Source organism: Balaenoptera borealis (assembly GCF_965194805.1).
Source record: "Balaenoptera borealis genome assembly, chromosome: 7".
NCBI classification, from domain to species: Eukaryota; Metazoa; Chordata; class Mammalia; order Artiodactyla; family Balaenopteridae; genus Balaenoptera; species Balaenoptera borealis.
Genome location: NC_138864.1, coordinates 101,487,700 through 101,504,692, shown reverse-complemented (window position 1 = coordinate 101,504,692; position 16,993 = coordinate 101,487,700). Strand labels below are relative to the sequence as shown.

General features: G+C 47.6%; 1 protein-coding gene and 1 long non-coding RNA gene across 5 annotated transcripts; one reads left to right on the top strand and one right to left on the bottom strand.

Moving 5' to 3' along the window:
• Window positions 1-1,841: 1,841 nt before the first annotated feature.
• On the bottom strand, window positions 1,842-6,289 carry LOC309632258. The gene is made up of 2 exons (XR_014246819.1): window positions 5,373-6,289; window positions 1,842-2,177 (listed from the first exon to the last, which is right to left on the bottom strand). It is a non-coding gene; the product is annotated as an uncharacterized lncRNA (long non-coding RNA).
• FEZF1 (FEZ family zinc finger 1) lies at window positions 5,252-10,570 on the top strand. Of its 4 annotated transcripts, XM_082399556.1 has the most exons (6): window positions 5,252-5,375; window positions 7,135-7,636; window positions 7,787-8,008; window positions 8,348-8,482; window positions 8,734-8,866; window positions 9,306-10,570. In XM_082399556.1, exons 2-6 carry the CDS (start codon window positions 7,208-7,210, stop codon window positions 9,650-9,652), a joined length of 1,266 nt encoding a protein of 421 aa, XP_082255682.1. In that variant the 5' UTR covers window positions 5,252-5,375; window positions 7,135-7,207; the 3' UTR covers window positions 9,653-10,570. The 4 variants fall into 4 exon arrangements, with proteins under 4 accessions (XP_082255682.1, XP_082255680.1, XP_082255681.1 ...); XM_082399554.1 differs by having other exon boundaries at window positions 7,135-8,008; XM_082399555.1 differs by lacking the exon at window positions 5,252-5,375 and adding an exon at window positions 6,301-6,551 and having other exon boundaries at window positions 7,135-8,008.
• The last annotated feature ends 6,423 nt before the right edge of the window (window positions 10,571-16,993 follow it).

Sequence of the window (16,993 nt, the reverse complement as noted above, 5' to 3'; positions counted from 1 at the left end):
AACTTAAGGAGGAGACGGTGGGAAGAGAAAAAGAAAAATGACTTCCCAATTACTTCAAACAAAGAAGGCAATGATTTAACCTAACACTGTAAAAGTCAGATTCCTTAACGACGGATCAAGCCTCATCTTGGGATCTCCTCGGCGTGGATATTACAGCTCAACTCTTGAAACAGGGTCAACGCCTGTAGGATCTGGTCCGAGAGAGGCCTTAGGGAGGGAGGCGGGGGGGGGGGGAATCGCAGAAGAGCGTCCAGCCCCCCTGAGAAAAAGGGGCCGGCCAGTGGCTGAGCGATTCCTCCCCTTCGGGACTGGGGAGGCCTGCTGGAGGTGGCCGCGGGGGCATTGTGCTCTGGGGACAGCCGTCCCATCTCCTCCTTTGAAGGGGGGAAAAAAGGGATTGACAGGGAGAGCTCAGGAACCCGAATAAAAGGACAAATTGGAGGATGGGCCGAGAGGCGAAGGTAGAAGGAAAATGTCTTAAAACAGGAGAATCTAGTTAGAAAACTCTCTCTCATTTCCCAGGACTTTCAGAAGACACCAACTAATTGTAAGGACAAGCGAAACGGCTCTGAAAGGAAGATTCGCGGGGTTGGGGGGTGAGGAGTGGGCACGAACATACGGTACGGGAATGGACGTGACAGGTTTGGGGAGAACACAGGGCTGCACCCCCTTCGCCCCCATTTAAAATTGGCTTAAGAAAGTGTTTGCTGGGAACCTCAAAATGACAGGCAAAACTAGTCAAAAAGATGCTCTAGTTCCTTCTTGGGCGTGCCACAGCGTCAGGCCTGTTTTCTTTCACCTGACATCTAGATTAAATGACCCTTCAGTTACGCTCTGAGTCGTCAAAGCAAGTCTATTAGCGAGTGTGCTGTTCAAAAACTTTTCAAACAGAAGTTCTCTGCCATCTGTTACTGGGTCTTTAAACCCGATCCGGCAGCCCCTCCCCCCTCCCGAAACTCTTTGGAGATTTTGGAGACTCCCCCCTTTCTCGCAGCCTAGGGGAGGGGCGGGAGAGGGAGCCGCGGGGGTGCGCGTGGAGGGGGAGGAGCGCGATCGAGCCCCGAAGGGGCCGCGGAGCCCGCGGGGTCGGTGGCGGTCCCCGAGGCCCGAGGTCAGAGGGACCGGGTCGGCGACCGCGCGATGCTGGCGGACCCGGCACCCCGGCGACCTCGCCGGGGCCCGGAGCCCAGCTGGACGCGCACCGCACCGCGCGGCGGGCGGGAAGGGAAGGTCGGGCTAGCCGAGGGGCGCCCCAGGTCCCAGTCCCCTCCAGGCGCCAGGAGCCATCGCCCCCCGGGCCCCTCCAAGGCCACCGCACGGAGCCTGGTCGCCCTAGGCCTTGCCAACGTCATTTTTCCTGTTTGGGACTCGGGAGCAAGAGCCAATGAGTAGAGAGCCCGGCCGGGGAGAGTGGGTCAGCTTTTCTGTTTCCCTTCGGGCTTCTGTCACCTGGCTCAGCGCGGGCCAGCGCTTCGGGAGTGAGGAGGGCGCCCCAGCTCCCACGCCGACGGCCGGACGCAGTCTCCCTCGGAGGCCAGGGCAGGGGGCGCCGAGGCCGCCGCTGTGATGGAGGCCCAGGCGGCCGAGGCAGAGGGTCGGCGCGGGGCGCTGCGACGGCCGGGGTCCGGGAGGTAACTGAATTTATAAACGGCTGTCAGAGATTTCTCGCCCCAAGATTTTGATTTACCTCGATTGCTTCTCCATTTCTCTAAGCTCATTCTTTGCTCTGTGTTATTTGAATGGCCACTGTCGACTTTTATTTCGTGTGAGAGATAAGAAAGTTTGAAAATAACATTAAAACCGCTCTAAATCTCGTGGGTAGTATCAAGGAAAGAGCAGCGCTGTGTTAAATATAGTTTTTATTTTGACCACAAAATGACTTTGAAAAAACTACCTGGGGACTGCGGCAAAATGCTAATCGGCCAATTGCATAACGAGCTATCAGTGTAGGGCAAGAGAGCATACTTGGGGCATCCTCTTCTAACTGTCTACTTCCCGGGTTTCAATAACACCGTTGTAAATTGCAACCAAAACTTTGCTGGGTTTTGTCGCTTGACTTCTGGGCAGCTCCTCGAATAACTTGGAGAAATTGGGTTGCTTGTTTATAGACTTCTTTTTCCGTCAAATCCAGCCCTGAGTCGGAGCCTGGTAGTCTGGAGGGAAAACATCTCACAGACCTGTGGGAACGGGTGAGAAAAAGCCCAGCATTAGTGGAGGGGCAGAAACAAACCCAGGGCAGGTGATCGGAGTCTGTAATGCCTGCCAGCTCATTACCAGCTCTCACCTTTGGGGCTCTTCATTTACTTTCACAAACTGACTTAATATGCAAATGCTGTTTTGAGGAGAATAATTTCACTAGGTTTAAGGGAAATCCTAGTATGAAAGAAATAGTAACAACAAAGACCTAGAGATAAACAAGCCATATTCCCACCTCTCCTACCCCCAAAGAAAAGAGGGCTCTGCGAGTTAACTGATGCCTCCTATAGTCCTAGCCTGTGATACTTACTGCCTTTCACGCGCTATATGAAATTAGCAAGAATTCTTTATTTGCTAACTAAAAGCAAAAGCAGTAGCCTTAAATATGAACTTGTGGCCCATGTATTTGTTAATGTACTGGAAAGTTAGCTCTCACTGTGTATTCAGTAATTAATCAGAGGAACTCAACAAGACTCTTTCCTTGAACCTTGCAGACCCTTCCTATTTGTGTCCTAGTCCATCACCCGCCTCCATCACACACAAGAAATAACAAAAGACCAGTCGGAGATAAAGACTGAGCAAAACTGTAGAAGAATTTAGGAATGTTTTTCCTCCTCTAGAAGGAAGGTACGTTGCCCTTGGTGCTATTTATTAAATAGGAAAAAGTGTGGATGAATCTGAATGCCTGGGAAAGGGGGGTCATCATAATAATAATCTTCTCTCCCTTTTTTTAACTTGCAGTAGTTAATAAGGAGCAAAAGGAAAGCTGGATTGTTGCTTTTGAAAAAGAGGCCGGGGTGGTAGATGTTGTTGGAAAGGCCTGAAAACCTTAAAAGCGTGACCAGGGATGAATTAGTGCACTTGGCAGAAGGCTGAATAATTCCCAGTCCATTTTTTATTTTTAAAATAGTCAACAGTATTTGATGACATTAAAGAGAAGAGATTAAAAATTGTGGATTATTTGGCAATTGATGATTCTATTATATTGTCTTTTATTGCAGACTGCAATAATCATGACCAGAAACTTCATTTCCTTATGACAGGGATGTAAATCAAAAGCATGTGAAAATTATGCAAGTTCTTGAAAAATATCAAGAACATAGTTTAGGAAGCATTGAGATCAAAATCAGGTTCCCCAGGAAAAAGAGAACTTTAAATTACTTTAGCGGAGTAGAACTTCTTTCTTATTTTCTCAGAAAGTCTTAACTCAGAGTTTGTTTCCTGGTCTCTTTGTACCAAAGGTTTTTCTACTTCCCTTAGGACATCTCATGCAGGATAAACGAAACATTAAAACTCACCTTCCCCAAGGATTTAAAGTAGTAGAGCAAATGAATACTGGCTTTCCAAGGCTGGGAAGGGGAGGGAACTTAATCATCAGCTCTGATGAGAAAAAGGGTGGATTATAGGATTCTCCAAGAAAATCCAAAGAAACTATAACTGAGTTTCTATTTTGCCATTAACAAAACAAACAAGTCTCCTTTGCATTCTTTTAATAAATAATTTTAAAGTGTTGAACTGTTTTAGAAGCTTCTAAATTTGTCAGATAAGCTCTGCTTTCATTGGTGGTATTTTTGTTGTTGTTATTTTTCAAATGTATTTGGAAAAAAACCCAAAGTACTGGATAGATTTGTTAATAAAATGCAAGACTTTGCTGAATACATTGTGCATTTTGTTTAAGACAATCCTTACTTAATAGAGATTTTAAAAAATTAACATATAGGTTAGGTTTTAAATGGAAAACACTCATCAACAAATGTTGGAATAACAAGACCTGGATTTGTAAAGAACCTCTTCAGTCTTTAGGATTAGGAAGCTCTGCACTAGTAAAGGAAGGGTATAATTGCTACTTTGCGATATTTGTGTTACTCAAATGACACTATACTTTCAAACAACACTTGTCAAAAAGGCAAATCCCAAAAAGACCAGTGGAAAGCAAACTACTGAAATATTAGCCATACAAAACACGTATACCCCTTAGCCAATAATTTTCCTTTTTAGTTCACTGTCCAACGAAGGAGAAATTTACCGAGGTCAAACCAAGGCTCTTTTGCCGTTAAGGAGGAGGAAGTGGGGGAGGGGAAGAGGAGGGAGGGACACGCGACGAACGTAAAACAAACTGGTGGCAGTCAAGAAGGCAGGTAACGCTCCGGAAGCGGGTGAGTTGTACATGTCAGCTGGGCGCTGCAAAGCTTTCCAGAGTCGGGCAGTTTCGTGCTTCTTTGCTTTTTCCTTTAAACCTGGCCCTGCCTCGGAGGAGGGCAGCAGGCGGGGGATTCTTCGATGCTGGGAAGCGGCAGGTAGGAAAGGAAACCTGATCCGCCCCCAAAAGGCAGCAATTAAAGTCTTAACCGCGACCCATCTGTGGCGGGACCCGCCCCCACTTTCCCCTAGCAAAGCTGTCCCGCGCTCTTTGTCTGAGTAGGGGAGAAGAGGAGACAGGTTCTGCGGCCCCAGCAGCAAACGGAAAGAAAATTTCCAGCCTGGGAGCACCCTGGGCGACTGCTCCTGGGCCTCAAACCGCCCCAAAGCGCCGCTGGGGTGTGGCGCCTCTTCCTGGACCCGGGCCCCGCGCTCTGCGCTCGCCTCATTCTGCACTTCTCTACCGCTGCATCTGTCCTCCAAGCCCGACGCCACCTCGAGACCTGAAACCAGGCACTTGCAGGCTTGGTTGCTAAGGCCGGTCGCAACCGGACCTTTCCCCCACCTGGCCCTTTGGCTGCCTTCAACTTACAAGCGGACTCGCGCCTCCTCCCCCATTTCCCCAGCAATTGGGTTTCCTCGCCACCCATCCGGCTGCTCTGCTTCGCGGTTGGGCATCGGGCGCGCTCCCAGCCCAGACTATCTCGGTTTCCACCCTTCTTGGCCCGCCTGGCGGGGGCGGGGCAGACCCCCCAGGAAAAGCCAGAGAGAGTGGTCCCTGGCCTGTGCTGGGCAATGGGGTAGGGAAGAGGGACTATTTTGAGGTCGATTTCCTCCGTTTGGGGTCCAGCTTTGCATCTGGTGTGTAATTTGGTCAGCGGCTCAACAATCCCAGGGTTTCTAGTCCGCTTGCATCCAGCCTCCCACTGCCGACCGTTTCCACCGCTCCTGCTGGAAGAGGACGCCCACACCCGCTTGGCCCGATGTCTGGCGCGCGTCACCACCCGTTCTACAAGCACCCACTCGGGGTAACTCACCAGGTAGATGGCACCCTGGGCTGCTGCGGGCGGCCACTCACAGGGGCGGGCAGGCCGCAAGGCCCGGAGCTGGCATCTCTATGCTCTTCCTCTGCCTCCTGGCGCGGTCTCCCGGCTACCGCGTCCTCCCGGTGTAGCGGCTAGGGCACGCCCGGCGCTAGCACACCTGGCCCCAGGGCTAAGCTCCGCACGATTGCAGGCTTGCCAAGGGGAGCGACGAGGACGGTGCGCGCTGCTGCTCGCGGCGCGCTCCGGGCGGCGCCCGCCTAAGCTATGCGAACCCGCGCTGCCGGAGTCGCTGCCACCGGAGCCTTCCGGGAACATTCCTTTCTCTCTACAGCTCCTCCCCGGGAGTTTTGGCCCAGGCGCCAGACCCGGAGGGCGCCTTGATGGGGGGCATTGCGGGTCCTAGTCTCCGCGCGCTCTCTGGGAGGCGAAAGCGCGGCTGAGGCCGCGACAGGCGTGCAGGCAGCTCGCGGTGCTCGTCGCCCCCGAGCGCGCACACACCCTGGCTGCCGCCCGCGCTGCTTTGAGGAGGCGTGCGGACACCAGCAGTCGGGAGGTTGGGGGAGGGAATCAGTAGGTTGCTTCCTTTCTCTGCCCAACATTCAGGATTTTAAATGCTCCGAGAGAGCTCTAGCTGAGCGCAAGTACTGAAAGAAAGACTCTCTTTCCGGGCTCTCAATGGAAACGCCAAAAAGCGCGCGTGTGTGTTTGGTGGGTGTGGGGGAGGGTGTCTAGCCCTAGCCGAGGTTTCTTTTGGTGTGACACCCGCTTATTCCTTGCAATTCCTCCTCAACTTTGTGGATGGAGCGTGTCTTTCCCAAGCTTAGGTCACGGCATCGCGCTTACAAAACCTACAAACACAAAACAAGCCTCCCAAGGCCTTTAATTCTCAGGGGCTTTGCGGGGAGGCCAGTTACCTGCTGGCGTCTTCCAAATGGTCCAGACTCGGTTCAGGCCACGGAGACTCCGGGATTCCAGGAGCCCTCAGCCCCAGGCCCTAGAGGAAGAAAGAGGACTGCGGAGGAGGCAGCGGGGCTCCGACCCGGGCCCACCTCGGGCCCGGCGGAACCATGCCGGGAAGGCTCGGATTTCTCCCGCCGGAGGCTTCCTGGCCGCGGCTTTCTAGAGCCTGGCGTTTGATAAATATAGCCTGGTGTTTGCCCCTGAATTCGAGTCTGTTTCCTTATTTAGCCCTTGTACAATGATTTTAGATGATGTCATTTAGAGCTAAACGAGAAAATTGATCTCAGATTTGCTTGGCCTCTAAAGCCCGGTTAAGCAGATTGAGAGTTTAAAAGACAGGAAAAAGCAAAAGGGGGGGGGGCGCGCGGAGGGTAGCAAAGTGTCCACCGGCGAGTGTGTGCGCGGAGGCGACGGTCCGCCGCGCCTCGGAGAGCGCCCCCCGCCTCTTCTGGGCGGGGGAACCTCACTCACCAATGAAAAGTAGTCACTGACTGCAGAGGAAAAAAAAAAAAAGTTTTCCTGTTGAGTGTTGGAAGCGAATTGAGCAATTATCTAGTTTACCTTCTCCTCTTGGAAGTTAACGATTGGCGAGATCTTGGCTGCGTTATTGACACAACACTTTCTATTGATAGAAATAAGTAGTGATTGTCCCCGAGTCATTGGTGCGCCAAGAACTCTGCGATGGGCTGGCAGGAGTCCATTGGGCTGGGCAGGCAGGTTCGGCTGGTGATTCTGGGGAGGAGGAGGAGGAGGAGGCTGCCGGTGGTGATGGTGCCCGTCCCCCTCTCCGCAGGTCTGTGACAAGCAGGGAACAAGGCAACGACGGCGCAGCCCGGCCCCGGCTGACGGACGCTGGAGACTCAGACATGGACAGTAGCTGCCACGACGCGACTGCCAAAATGTTAGCGACCGCTCCGGCCCGGGGCAGCATGATGAACACCTCCAAACCCTTGGCTTTCTCCATCGAAAGAATCATGGCACGCACCCCCGAGCCCAAAGCCCTGCCCGTCCCCCACTTCCTGCAGGGAGCCGTGCCCAAGGGGGACCCCAAGCACTCTCTGCATCTTAACTCGTCGACCCCCTGCATGATCCCCTTCGTGCCCGTGGCGTACGACACGAGCCCCAAGGCGGGAATGACGGGCTCGGAGCCGCGGAAGGCGAGTCTGGAGGCTCCGGCTGCGCCTGCGGAAGCGCCCGCGGCGCCCGCGTTCAGCTGCAGCGACCTGCTCAACTGCGCGCTGAGTCTCAAGGGCGACCTGGCCCGCGACGCGCTCCCGCTGCAGCAGTACAAGCTGGTAAGGCCGCGGGTGGTCAACCATTCTTCCTTCCACGCCATGGGAGCCCTGTGCTACCTGAATCGAGGCGACGGCCCGTGCCACCCGGCGGCCGGCGTTAACATCCACCCGGTGGCCTCCTACTTCCTCAGTTCCCCTTTGCACCCGCAGCCAAAAACGTATTTAGCCGAAAGGAATAAACTGGTGGTCCCGGCGGTGGAGAAGTACCCCTCGGGAGTAGCTTTCAAAGACTTATCCCAGGCTCAGCTGCAGCATTACATGAAAGAAAGCGCCCAGCTCCTGTCGGAAAAAATAGCGTTCAAAACCTCTGACTTCAGCCGAGGCGCTCCTCATACCAAGCCCAAAGTTTTCACTTGCGAAGTGTGTGGAAAGGCAAGTACTGTGTAAGGGTGGGGGGTGGCCTTCCTTCCTTCCTTCCTGCCTCCCTTCCTTCCTCCCTTCCTCTCTTCCTTCCTCCCTTCCTTCCTCCCTCCCTCCCTTCCTCCCTTCCTCCCTTCCTCCCTTCCTCCCTTCCTTCCTTCCTTCCTCCCTTCCTTCCTTCCTTCCTTCCTCCCTTCCTCCCTCCCTTCCTCCCTTCCTTCTTTCCACATTTGATTTTATTTTGTAATTATTTGTATACACTTGTTATAACGTTATCACCTCCCTCCCCTCCCTCTGCCTGGTTTGATCTCCAAGTGCTTGTTGAGCTAACCTGTTGTACTTGTGTTTAAGGTCTTTAACGCGCACTATAACTTAACCCGTCACATGCCAGTGCACACAGGAGCCAGACCCTTCGTTTGCAAAGTTTGTGGAAAGGGCTTCCGGCAAGCCAGCACCCTGTGCAGGCACAAGATCATTCACACCCAGGTGTGTTCGGCTGTCTCAATTTCACCTGGTTTATTTCCGAACGGTTTGTTTTTTTTTAAATGGCCGATAAACTCTTACTCTGTAGCGTAAGGTTTGTTTAAAATGTGCCATCTGGAAGAGGGGGAAATGCCAGGTATTGTTTGCCTTTGTTCTGCTTAAAAGCATGAGGGAGAGCATTACAGTGTTTTTGAGTTTTTAAGACTCCACTGAATAGCAAAATAACTTCTCTGCTTTTTCTCCTTTCCGCTTAGGAAAAACCTCATAAATGTAACCAGTGTGGCAAAGCATTTAATAGAAGTTCTACTTTAAACACGCATACCCGAATACACGCAGGCTACAAACCATTTGTGTGTGAATTCTGTGGCAAAGGATTTCATCAAAAAGGTATAGAACCCAGGAGGTGTTGTCTTTCACAGTAGTCTTACTGAAAGCCCTCAACTTTGGGGGGTAGTTCAGAAAACGATTTGTTAAGTGCAGCTAGTTACCAGCACATGTGTTGCCATTCCAACCTCCTACCCTCAAGTGCGATGAGTACTAGAGAAAGGTATGGCTCATATACAGAGGGGGCATCTCTCTTTAACCGCTTGTTCTCGTTTTTATAGAATTGGATTAATAACTGTTGTATTAAAACGTGGAGGGAACGACCTCACTGTTGATGTTTAAAAATAAATTTGGGGAGCGAAGTGCAGGGGGGCAGCATAGAACTGCACCGGCCCTCCGAGCTGTGGCCCCTATTCTCTCGACTCGTTGTCCTTCAATCGTCTGCTCCTCCCGTTCCAACCTCTCTTTTCAGATCCACGTCCCTGTCATTTGTCTGTTTCAGGGAATTACAAAAACCACAAGTTGACCCACAGCGGGGAGAAGCAGTTCAAGTGCAATATCTGCAACAAGGCTTTCCACCAGATTTACAACCTCACCTTCCACATGCACACCCACAATGACAAGAAGCCCTTCACCTGCCCCACGTGCGGCAAGGGCTTCTGCAGGAACTTTGACCTCAAGAAGCACGTCCGCAAGCTGCACGACAGCGGCCTGGGGCTGCCCCGCACCTCTGCTGTGGAGCCGGGAGCGGACCCGTCCCCCCCTCTGCAGCAGCCGTCGCCCGCGCCGCTGCCGCCGCTGCCGCCCCCTGGGCCCCTGCAGCCTGGGTTCCCCCCGGGCCACCAGTGATCAAGGCCGAAGTCCCTTCCTAGCCCCAGCCGGGGTCCCCACTACTGAGACAGCGGCGGGATAGAGCTGGACCTCTCTACCCAAGCTCACCTGTAGAACCCAGGGCATGTTGGTCCTTACACATTAGCGCCAGCCAGAAGCCTCTGCATTCCCCGGCCTTTCGCCTCTTGCATGCACCTGCTAAATGGTTTTGTGTATTATATTCTATGTAGGCACTAACAATTATGAGAAAATTTGGGAGTTTGTTTTCTGATTTTTTTTTTAATTTGCAAAGACTTTTCATCTCGGGTGGAGAGATCGTGTTTGTTTTGTTTTGTTTTTTAAAAACAAATATCTGCTGTATTTATTGAGATCTGTATTATCCTACCCGGGAATGCTGCACCATTTTAATTTTATTATTGTATATATTTCCATTGTGTTGATTCTGTGGTCTCAAGATGCCTGCCGATTGTTTATTACCATTGCCTCTTTCCCTGAGGTTAAAAAAAACAAAAACAAAAAACCCCAATTCTGTGTGTATGTTATATATACACGCATAGATATGTGTGCCTGTAAAGGCACATTCCACATTCATCAGCACACACTCACATACAAACACATACACATTAGATAAGGATGGTTCATTATGGATAAATTTGAATTTTGGTTTTGATTCTTGCACGTGAAAATTGATTCATTGACTGTTGGAAATAAATCCTTGGAACGTGCTTATTTAATCAACAACCTTCAGGGCTCTGTTCATATTATTCAGCTGGGGATCACTGATTCTGACCCCCTCAGCCTTCTTTCTTCCTTTTTAAAAAGTTCAACCCTGGGTTAGTATCACCCAATGTTTCATCTGAAAAATTCACCAAGAGCAAATAATAGTCTCTCCAAATAGTTACAACTTTGGTAAAGTAATGAAATTCGATAAGTTCAGAGACAGAAGATGTGGAGCTTTCTAACAGAAGCACGTCTTTGTCCTGGACCATCTGATATATTTGCAGTGCAAAGTTAAGTGGGAACAACATATCTATAGGAGCTGTGTGTAATCTACGTCCCCACACACACGTTACAATGATATCATGTAGACGGGGGTCTTACTGTTCGCATCCTGAAGGCACACACTGACTTGTACATAGCTGGCAAAGGGAGTCTGCATGTTTTTATGTGTGTGTATATGTTTATAGACGAATATACTTCCATTCAAGGAGGAAAAATGGATGAAAACCAAACCGTGGCGGGTGCCAGGTCCTTGAAATGCTTCAAGTGTTAATCAGCATCTCCGCTGTGAGCTCGGGCTCTGGTGTTTTCTAACTGCAAGTCTCTCCTGTTTTCTTGCCAAAACAGTGAAACAACTGCTAAAGACTTTAATTAAGAGGGGTAATTAGTTCAGATTTATCAAAGCCGGGTTGTTATACTATTAGCTGCTCAGTAGAAGCTGCCAGACAAGCTCCCAGCCCAGCCCAGCCACCCTGCTGCAGCGGGGCCACATCCGGGGAGAGAGACTGGGGGGAGTGGGCCGCAGGGGTCCCCGCAGCCCCGCCTGCCTCGGGGGTGCGTCTCGGCCCCTCCCTCGGCCTCGAGCTCCCGCCGGGCCTGGCCGCTGCGGAGAATCCACCGCGGATCCGCACCGCGGCCGCAGGGTCCCCTCCCCGCCCCCCACCCCGGGGCGGCCTCGCCGGCTCTCCGAGCGCCTCGACGGTCGCAGGAGAGGCGTGGGGAACGCGTTTAAATTTGCTCTCCTGCCTCACTTTTGTACGTCTTGGGGGGGGGGGCGCTCAAGGAAATGCGGAGACAGGAGGCGACAGGCGGGACGAAGGGGAGATGGGTAGGGGGCACCGCCGGGGCGAGGCGGCGATTTCCTTGGCAACCAGAGCCCGCATTTCCAGGTGGGGGAAGGATTGACCACTCCGGGCGCCGAGAGCCGACGACCCGAGGGCCTCCTCGGCGGCCCGAGTCCGAGAGGTGATAGACACCCTGGGTGAGGCGACCGCGGACGAGCGGGTGAGCGGGCCCCACGGGACATCCGAGCCAAGTTCCACTGCGGCCACTCTCGGGTTGGGGGACTCCAAGATCCTGGGCACGGAGCTGGACCGGAGGGGTCCTGAGAACAGGGAATTCCTGATTCCACGCGCAGGCGTCGGGTCCAGACTTCCCAGCTCTTGCCCCAGGACGCAAGCCCTCGGGCACTGGGACTTTTAAGTCCCAATCCAGCAATCAGTAGATCGAATCCCTACCTTTCTCTTTTCCTGACTTCCCCATACCCCACCTTATTCTTTGCTGAGACTAGATCCGTGTTAGATTTGACTTCAGAAAGAGAGAGTTTTGAAATTCCATAGTTGGGTGAATTCTGAATCTTCGAGGCTGGCAGAAGTGCCATTTCTCCTGAATATCACAGCCAAGTGGACAAATCCGGTTCCAGGTGCTTGTCGAATTCCCTCACAGCTGCCTGTGCCCCAGGGATCCTGGCGGAAATGGCTGGTAGCTTATGGGTGGCCACCTTTTCGAGGTGACTTAGTCGGATCTTGAAAGCGTTTGTTCTCTTTGAGTAAACAGAATGAGGTCAGGGGTAACTATAAAGGGCAGAAAATGGCTTTTGTCTCTTGAATTTATTCTCCATAAGTATTTGAACTTATTCTCAAAACCCCAGGATGTAATTCTCCCAGACTTTCAAGGTGACACAATTTCACTGGTGGAAAAGAAAATGAACATTGTTGAGGAAAATTACTAAGCCATAAAATACTTACAGTTAGGAAGTACTTATATGTGGTACTCCCACCTTTTAGCCCCTGCCAGTGTGCTTTGACATATTGAACAAGAAGTCTGCTATGGAAGGATAGAATTGGCCTGTTGGGGGAGGTGGGAGCATATAGGGGACCCGTTATTGTAATCTGGACTGACTTTGCGCAGGTCTGATTTGGGATGGGGCAACAGTTCCAGAGAAGGCAGGCAAAGGAAACAGTTGTCTGTCTGGTCACAGGTTTGAGTAGCCTGAAGTAGTGGTGATTAAGTAGGAGAAGCCAAAAGGAAATCCTCTAAAATAGGCACTCAGGAGAACTACTTGTCAGGAGGTGAATTATCGATGAACTTTGACTTATGACAAAGCTGTTAGAGCTCACTAAACATCAAGGAGAATCTCCTTAAAGATAGGATGAGCTTAGAGATTAGTTGGAGCGGTGGTGACTGGGAGGGGGGTGTTAAAAATTGATGAAGAGGGATACTTAGCTAATAGTCAGTGGAAGACCTTACAATTCTCCCACCTCCAACAAATGTGAAAAGGTGCCCCTTCACTATCTAACCTGTATGTTTGTATTTGTGTGTGCTTACATAAATGTTTATGTTCATTCATGAAATAGGCACCCCAATGGTATGAATAGCAAATTGGCTCATCCCCATACACCTTCTCTTTTCTTGAAGTTAGCCAGCAAATTCTCTCATGTTTAGGAAGGAAGAGTGGCCAGTGTTCAGATCATCTGCAGAGGGAAATGTTTTATCTCCAGCTGTCTGTTGGAGTTAACTTTTGGTACAGAGGAAGGCGGCCTATCGGACTGCAGGAACCAGTTTTAGAAAGTTATTGCCCTGGGGCCTTGTGTTTTGTTCAGTTTGGGAAATCAGAATATAGAATGGAATTAATAACGTAAGTAGTTAATTCCTACGGATTGTATTTTAACCCAGATCCCAAATTCTGATTTCTAATAGTCTCTTCCCAAAGGATATAATATGTTCGACTTTAAAAAAATTTAGTTTGAGAACAAGTTATTATCATGCAAGATTAGGAGTGAAGTGTCAAGTTTTCAATAGTAAATGAAAGCATTTTTAGGGGCCTCATCAAAGTAGTTACTTGTTCATGAAGTCTGAAGCTTAGTGAGCCTCTCATAGAACTTTGCTCCTTTCCAAATGTGGAAAAAATGAACCCACAAGGTGCAATGGAATCATGAGTCCCAGAACTGTGCACACTGTTTGATAGATGCCCCTTATGTTAGTGGCAGGTAACAATGTCAGGCATCATAATTTTGTTAGATTTGGTGACAGCTCAAAGCAGTGGTTAAATTATGACTGTAATGGGATGTTTTGTCTTTGCAAAATATTCACCCCCAAATATACAATATAAAATACAAATGATCTCAAATTCAAAATTAGGGTTTATTTCTTACAGAAATTTTTTTGGTCACTTTATAAACACTTTTAATGGGTAGAACCTTTATTACACATAAAGTTTATGATTTTAAGCGATCATGATCATGACTTACTGTTACCAAACAGTACATTTTAAAAAGTATAAAAATTAAAGACAAACCTAAATCTCAGTGGGTAAGAATATGAAGTTGTTGCCTGGCCCTGAAAAACATTGCCTTTTTGCTATGTTTTTGCCAAAAACACATATTACTTTCACACAAGAAATTATATGTTTCCATTAGGTTAATTAAAAACCAAAAAATAAATCATATTTATAAGTATAATAAGATACCTTATTATAAATTTCATTGTTTCTAGAAGTCAGTGCATATGTCCATTCCAGCTCCAGGCAGACTAACTAAAAACAAAGCTATATTAATCTACACACTGGTCATTTGTATTCTCTTGGTGTTGAAGCAATTGGCAGTTCAAACCAGGATAGGTTACTCACTCCAGGCAATAGAGAAGAGGAAGCTTGGTGTTTAAATGACCCTGATAGGAAAATCTACCTCTGCTATTATATTATTTCTGCTTGTATTGTGACATGTTGCCCATAATGAACTTTGAAGAAAAGTCAAAATCCATCATGCACTTGAATGGGTACAAAGTTATCACAAATAACTGTGTACATTTTCTGTTCAAGTTCGAGGTGATATTGGTGTCACATGAAGTCATGTTGCTATTGGTCGTATGGAGATCAAGTTACTAAATAAAGATGAAATAAAATTCTGTCAGTACAAGTCTCCAGGGCTAATATTTTGCTGTCAAACAAATGTTGCTCATGGGTACAAAGGTGTGGGAGTGGGGAGAGAAAGCATCACGTACCAGTTCCTAACTGGAGCTAGAAATCTATACTCACATGAAGAACAGATCTTCAGTTTGATTTAACTCTCTTCTTCTTGATAACAATAATATACACTTTTTACGTGTGAGAAATCTAAAAGTTCAGACCAATGCGGAGCCCTTGAATCATAGTAACAAATATAGTAATGTCTTTTGATAGCTCACCATAGAAAGGTAATTTTTCAGTTAAATGTGAACCAAATCTGGAGTTGGTGAAACATTCTACACCTGTAAATTGTTTACACAAATTTCTGAATAAGATTTGCATTTTTAAAAATTTCAGCTAAAACCAAAGTTTGGAACAAACCTCTGTGGAACAAACAACCCAGTTTCTTCAACAAACAGTAGTAAGGGAGAGTGGCAGAGGGAGAGCTAGAAAAAGAGAAGAGAGTGGAGGGGCAGTGGGCAGGGGGAGGGAAAGAGAGGAGGAAGGGGACCAGGACAGCAGAACAAGAAAACCTACCAGTTAAAAGAGATTTTAAAGACAGTTGCTATGTTTTTAACACAGCTATTTATTTTAACAGTTGCTAAAAACAGTTGCCATTAATAATCAATTGCTACATGTAAATCTTATTTCAATCCCAAGTCAATAAAATAAACTATAAAAATGAAAGTCATTTATGACATCTGAGACTACTGGAAATTTGAACACTGACTAGGTGTTTAATAAAATTAAGGAATTATGTTTACTTTTTAAGATATGAAAAAAGCATTGTGATTTTGTTAAAAAATAGCTCTTTTAGAGCTATGTATTCAACTATTTAAGGGTGAAGTTATAAGATACCTGGAATTTGCTTAAAAATAATACAGGAGAAGGGAAGGGGTGTAAGTACAGATCAATAAAATTGGCCATGAATTAATCATTGTTGAAACTGGGTGATGGTAAACAAGATTATGTTATACATTCTGAATACTTGGATTCAATTTAAATTTTCACTTAAAAATATTTTACAGTAAGTTGTGTCATATCAGAAAACATTTCCCCCCTAAACATTCATAATCCTATCACCATAAAGCATTAATTGCATTGTTTATACTGTTCTTTTTAGTTTGATTCCAGGACTAATCCCATTACAATATAGAGCTTTAAACCTTTTGTAGAATTAAATAATTCTACAATGAAACAATTAAATAATTTTCAGTTTATGTAAAAGAATGTAAAGGAAGAGAATCAGTGAACCTGTTACTCTCTTGAGGAGCAAAATGTTGAGGATAAAAGACAATTGAAAATTTATATTGGTTAGGATATTTCAGATAGTGAGAAGAAACATATATATGCACGGGTTAATTGAAAGGCAATACTTAAAAGGGAGAGATTACCTCATCATTGTATAGTCACTCCAAGTCCCAAGAAAACCAGAACTAAAACTCAGTATTCATTCATTATTTCATTGATTCATTCAAAGTGCAAGGCGCCAGCTTAGGTGCAGGGTATGCAATAGGAATTAACACCCATATTTTTTTATCTTCCTGGAATTCACATTCTATCATTCTATCATGGAAAACAGAGTGTTATGCATGGGATCAATAGATTTCCCTTTCACTAAGACTGATGTGGTTTTCGTGGATGAATGACCTCCTAGCCAATACTAGAATCTCATGCAGAGCCTCTGGCATGGTACTATGGGACAAGGTGACCAGCTGGTGATACGCTGATTACATTGGACTCCTTCCGCATGGAGGACATCATGTTGTCTTTGCTGGAAGAGATATATATTCTGTACAGTAAGTCCCCTACATACGAACCTTCACGTTTCAAACTTTCAAAGTTGCAAACGTGCGTTCGCATGTCCAATCACATAAGTTAGTTCACGTGTCTGGCTGTACATTGTCACGTACATTGTCACGTGTGTGCATCCTCTACAAGTGGTTGTGCTTTTGTGTACTTTACTGTACAGTACTGTATAGGGTACAGTAGTACAGTATCTATATTTCAAGCCCAGGATGTCCGCAAGCAAGCATAAAAGCAGTGGTATATAGCTGATTGTGTTAGTTGGGTACCTAGGCTAACTTTGTTGGATTTATGAACAAATTGGACTTACAAACATGCTCTCAGATCGGAACTCGTTCGTATGTAGGGCACTTAATCTGTATCGATTTGTCTTTCTTGTACACAGTGTTTTTGCCAGCACTTGCGTCTATGGATTCTCTAAATTCCTCATTTACTTTCATACTACATGAATTTTTCAGACTAAGAAATTTTACAGTAAGAAAATGGAGCTACTAAGTATACAGTGAGTATACAGAAGGTATTTACAATGCCTAGAATAGCTAAAACATTCAACACATATAATTTGTGTTATCCCACATACATCCAATATATATAAAGAAATTTATAAA